This window comes from Psittacula echo (assembly GCF_963264785.1).
Source record: "Psittacula echo genome assembly, chromosome: Z".
Classification (NCBI taxonomy): Eukaryota; Metazoa; Chordata; class Aves; order Psittaciformes; family Psittacidae; genus Psittacula; species Psittacula echo.
This window is the reverse complement of record NC_137742.1, coordinates 3,479,619-3,485,618: the sequence shown is the minus strand read 5'-3', so window position 1 is coordinate 3,485,618 and position 6,000 is coordinate 3,479,619. Positions and strand designations below refer to the sequence as shown.

Below are 6,000 nucleotides of genomic sequence, written 5' to 3'. Positions count from 1 at the left end.
TGAGCTAGTAGGATGCAATTTTGATTGTGGTAGAAAAAAGTAACTGCTTTAACAAACTTGACCTCAGCAAGTCTGCCAATGATACTAAGCTGCATGGTTCATTTGATACACTGGAGGCAAAGGATGAGATCCAGAGGGATCTTGACATGCTTGAGAGGTGGCCAATGTCAACCTCATGAAGTTCAACCAAGATAATCGGAAGGTCCTGCACATAGGTCAGGGCAATTCCAGGCACAGCTATATGTTGGGCAGAGAAGAGATTAGGAGCAGCCCTGAGTGGTGTTGAGTGAGAAGCTCCCCATGACCTGGCTTCAGTGAGCACTTGAGCCTAGAACCCCCCTGTGTGCTGGGCTGCACCCCCAGAGCACGAGCAGCAGCTCAGGGAGCGGATCCTGCCCCTCTGCTGTGCTCTTCTGGGCCCCCACTTGCAGCACTGTGTACAGTTCAGGTGGCCTTAACATAAGGAGGACAAGGAGCTGTTGGACCAAGTCGAGAGGAGGCCACGAGGATGATCAGGGGCTGAAGCACCTCCTGTATGAAGACAGGCTGAGAAAGTTGGGGCTGTTGAGCCTGGAGAAGCTGCATGGAGACCTCAGAGCAGCCTTCCAGCATCTGAAGGGGGCCTACAAGGATGCTGGAGAGGGACTCATGATTAGAGACTGTAGAGATGGGACATGGGGTGATGAGGTCAAATTGAAACAGGGGAAGTTCAGGTTAGATACACAAATTCTTTACTGTGAGGGTGGTAAGGCACTGGAACAGGTTACCCAAAGAAGTGGTAAATGGCTGTGTTCAGGGCCAAGTTGGATGGGGCTTGGAGCAATCTGCTATATATAGGTGTCCTTGCCCACGGCAGGGGTTTGGAACTGGATGAGCTTTAGGGTCCCTTCCAACACAAACCAGTCTGTGATTCTATGACTGGAGTAGAAGTCTGCATCACTAAACACACACGGATCCAGAACCTCCACTATAGCTGTACAAAGAAGTGGTTTTAACATCTAAACTACACTTTTCCAGCCACAACATGCAGGACACTCATGCCATTTATTTAGGTGAATTAGAGTGATTTCTATCCTTCAATAGAAAATATATACAGCAATAATATAAATACTAATAAAACCCCACAACTATCATTGTGAGAATTAAAACTTTTATTAGTGTGTTCACATATTAGGCAAACGCAACACGCATGAAGCTTATTTCTTAGGTTCACAAGTTCTACCAATACATTAGTCTACTGGTAAAACTAGCACAAACTGGTAACTGCTTTGCCATTATTTTATTTTTTTTTAATGTATCTGGCCCATATTTTCAAGGTTTGATTTTTGGTATTGCTTCAATGTCCTCATCTTTATGGCATAAACATATCCACCACTATCATCAATTCGGTCAACTGATTAAAAGCTGTAACACTGGCCACATTTTGTTCTCAAAGCTGAAGTTATGACTAGATGTACTTGCAGAGTACAGCCCTAGTGCAATGGATGAAACAATGGGAAAAACAGACAAAGGCAACCCCGCTACTGCCACAATAACAAAAGAATGACAGACAGCTAGATCACAAGATTGTTAGTAAGATGTATATTTTTCAAGTCAGAATAACCCTTCTATACAGTTTCCCAACCCTTCCCCAAAAGACTTATTTGTAGAATATATTTCAGAATATTTTTAGTATGGTGCAGCTGTAGTGTCCAAGGGTTGACAATAACATGCACTGTCATGAGGAACCTGGAAGTCCTCCTTCGCTGCTCATACCTCAGCAACCACTATCCTAGAGGTTTTGCAGAAGCAACTACTTTTAATAACAAGGCCCATTATGACATAATGAATGCGTATGATCTGGTATGTAAGTAAGCTAAACAAAGCCACACGGTTCAAAAATTTAAATTCTATTACTGAAATATGTTAAGATGCTGCATCTATTTAAAACTTAGACGAAAGAGTTTAGTTTACCCTGGGAAAGGATTTTTAAAGGTATTTGGCTTCAAAGACTAAAAATGTTTAATGAAAAAAATACAGATATAAGGAGTAAGCCAACCACCTTGTGTACTTAATCCAGCATCCAATGCTACAGTAAAATTCTTATTCTATGAGGAAAACACACACTGATTATAATGAAACTTTACTGTGAGGGTGGTGAGGCACTGGTACAGTTTGCCCAAAGAAGTGGTAAATGCTCCATCCCTAGCAGTGTTCAAGGCCAGGTTAGACAGAGCCTTGGGTGACATGGTCTAGTATGAGGCATCCCTGCCCACAGCAGGGTATCTGAACAACATGATCTTAAGGTCCTTTCCAACCCAAACCATTCTATGATTCTATGACTCTATGATTCAAAGTAGAAAAAAAGTTCCAAATTACATCAGTACAGCAACACTGTTGGCAATAGATGCATCAATGCAGATGAGTAGAAAGAAGTAGACTCCTAGTGAGATGGATAGTCAGAATTTATAGTATGAATTCATTTTAGGCCCCATTAAGTATATAAAGTGTCTTAAGATTTTGCAGATGAATCTTAAGACATTTCTCTTTCCCTTCCAGTAGAGGGATTTTCTTTTTTTTTTTCTTTTTTTTTTTTTTTTTTTAAGAAGGCAGCAAAAAGTTAAGCTTTTCTACAAGGAAAGTCTGGTTTTTATGTTTAGGACAACTCGAAAACCTGCTTATATAAAAAATACAAAAGAATAAAGGAATAGAGTCTTGGAATTTCATGAGAGATTTGCCCCCCCAGACAAAACCCCCAAACTACTATTTATGAGAACTAAAATGTAGAACAGCACAATAGTGTGATATTTGAGATCATGTACGTATACCTAGCTATTCATGTTATTGATAAACCATTAGGACACTCAATTATATACCCAATAAAAACACCATTAAGAGTCTTTATAACTGTCCCTTCTTTCTGAAGGCATTTCTATACACTAAGTTTTCATCTAATATCAGAGGATAGGAAACAGAATCCACAAGGTGCTTTAATTGATGAGACCTCAAGTGCTGTTTTTGTTGGGTTTTTTTGGCTTTTTTTTTTTTTTGTTTGTGTTTTTTTTTTTTTTGCTTGTTTTTTTGTTTGATTTTTTTTTTCCTTTTTTTTTAGAAACCTTTTTTATGGATAGTAAAGAGTTCATAGGGACCACACACAACTACTATGACAGAAGAGCAGTTATATTAAGTCTGTTGATTGGACTCCGTATTTAGCCCACTGATAAAGGAGGAAGGAGTTTTATGACATGCTGGAGCAGCGTACTGAAGGGGAGCCCATCTGAGTCAACACTTTGTCCAACCATTGCAGAGGTCCATTCAGATGAAGTTCAATCCAGCAAGGAGTGCTTGTTACTGTCTGCCGCCTACAAAATAAAGAATAGGGAAGTCAGGAAGTGTTGGCTGCCACAACTCCATGCTGATCATAAAGGTCTGGCTTTCTGGAGCAATCAACAAGATAAACGTAGAAGTGCTAGATGTTGTCAGAAACCCTATGTCAAAACAGACTCTGTGGTTATACTGTGCTAGCTGATGCTATCTCAAAGGAACACTAAACTTTATCTCAGATTTCCTGTGATCTCACACTTCTACATGTGTTCCGTGCAACATCATCACACAAACAACTTCAGTAAAAACTGTTCCCCTCATCTTCTATATAAACTTGCCCATCATTTTCCCTTAATTAAACACCATATAGCAAGCCTTAGCAAAGCTGAAGAGCTGACAACCATAAAAACTTCATTCACTCTGCCATATAAACTTGTTTCAGAGATCTGTTATTCAAAAATCTTCCTTCTCATCTCCAAAGTAAAGAAATCAGTATTGGACATACTCTGCAGAAAAATCCTGTTATTTCACTGTACCCACTCCAGGCATGGGAGTTTTCCCAACCTAGACTGGCAAGACTACTGTTGCTAGGCCAGTTTTTCCTAGTAATTCTAGCCACCCCAAAGTCAAAGCAAGGAGGCATTAAGATTCAAAGGCACTAGATTAGTCAGACACAAACCCAGCCCCTACATTTTTACTGTTGGCACTGTAACCCTTTGCTTTAAGGAAATCTGTTTGTATAAACAGAGAAACTGAGAAGGCAGAAAGATTAAGGCAGCAAAAGGATGGGTTTCGAAAGTTGTGGTTTTACATTTTCTAGGAGAAGATCTGGGGTCTGCGCTCTCAGCACTCTAAAAAACATTGTTATCTCAGCCCAAAATGCCTATGCCAAAAAAAAAGTGATCCAACAGAAGAACAATCTAAACCACAGGAAATATAATTCCATTTAGTCTCGAATCCTATCCTGAAGAAGGAAGTTCATTATTCCACTGCTGTCAACTCCCCTACAATGTGTTCCATAACACACTTCCTCCAAATTTTATAACTGGTTCTGTTCAACGACCCTGGTTTTGCACTATGCTGACAAAGGTTAATAAAATAGTGACAGTCACTTAGCAGCCAACTCAAAGGTAAAACTCAGCCTCTTCTACCCCATGGACTTCCAGTTCATGCACCACTAAGTCTTTTTGCTGTAATCACCTTCTATCTAACTTTCTTCAGAAGATGATCCTAGACCTGCACAGTTCCTACGCCAACGTGAATACTTGGCAGTTAAACTGAATTTCTACCACCATCTTCAATTCAAGTAAACACGTATCAAGCAATACAGGCTATTTTGTCCACAAGCTTATACGACGCAACATCTTGCCATACCTGCTCATTTATGCACATGCACCATACGACTAAAATGTCAGTAATGCTTTGACTTTGCCAAGGCCCGCTCAATAAGAAACGTTTTTGACATGAGGCATGGAAACTTTAATAAGAAAGGTGGATTATTACAGTGCTTCCTGGTCTGTTTTGACAACTCAGACTACATTCATTAAAATTCAAGGTTGTGTTTGCAGGAGCAACCTCTTCTTGTTTTAATCCAACTGCAGCATAACTCACAAATTTACTGCATCAATAGTTTATTAGCATTATCTTAAACAGAGATGTAAAGAAGCTAGTTCAGCATTATGTCAGTAATCAGTTTCTGTTCTGTTCCAGCAGTGTTTCCAGTGCAGCTTTTCCAATCCTATGATTTCTGAATGGTTTATAGACTACTAAGAACCACCATCCTCTTTCCTTAAAAATAACTTTACCAAAAGCCTCCCCACTGTTTTAACCCAGCATTTACACTCCATTCACTTCAAGTTGTCTCCATATAATCTGACTGATTAAGCCTTTCTTCTGTTTGATTTGAATGTTGTATTTAATTATGCCTAAGTGTATACACACTCTTTTAAGCCAAATCCAACAGTTCTTTAAACTTGAGCCAGATTCTTTCTTGTGTACCTCTTGCTAACAGAGAGGTACCAATTTATTCCATTACTCAAATTTCTGATTTCATCTAATTAGGCTTTTACAAAATTGGCTTCATGTAGCCAAGAAGCCTCCCCACATACTGAACACTGCTATTTACATGTTTTATTTCAAGAGCAGATACAAGAATCAAACCCCCAGGATTCACAATGGAGCCTACATGCCATTATTCAACTTCAGAAATGATACAGATTAAAAAAAATTAATTATATATTGCAATAGGGTATTGATATATCAGACTTCACTCTTTCAGTGGACAGTTTCTAGGGAGGTTTAAGGGATCTGCTTAAAACCACATTTCCAGCTTTCCAAAATAAAGAGATCTTTAATACCGCTCAGTTAGAAGTCAATTCCTTTCCTTCCCAAATTCCCAAACTAGATTAAAAACAGGCACTGTCCTCAACTACAGCTCTTAAGTTTGTGCTAATAGAGAATGCAGTTTGAACCTATTCCAAAGCAGATAAAAGACTTATTTTTTCCACTCAAAAACCTGGTTTTAGCAGTTTTATTGCACAAACAGTCATCCTACTCCTGCGAAGTTTTTTTCCACTACGAGTCTCAAAATATTTCCCATCTCTTAAATGTATGTTCTCCAGCTGTTTTATTCTGCAGAATGCACTCCAAGTGACTCCATTTCTTTCTATTGGGTACTATCAACTACATCCCACACCA

The 6,000-nt window shown here is 39.3% G+C and overlaps 1 protein-coding gene across 7 annotated transcripts in view; it reads right to left on the bottom strand.

Annotated features, from left to right (window-relative positions):
* Window positions 1–1,143: 1,143 nt before the first annotated feature.
* The window catches only part of SMAD2 (SMAD family member 2), a 52,219-nt gene continuing 47,362 nt past the window's right edge, over window positions 1,144–6,000 (bottom strand). For all 7 annotated transcript variants that reach the window (XM_080638090.1, XM_080638089.1, XM_080638094.1 and 4 more), the window contains one exon: window positions 1,144–3,341. In XM_080638090.1, the coding sequence (XP_080494216.1) occupies window positions 3,218–3,341 (124 nt within the window). In that variant the 3' untranslated portion in view covers window positions 1,144–3,217. The remainder of the gene's footprint in view (window positions 3,342–6,000) is intronic.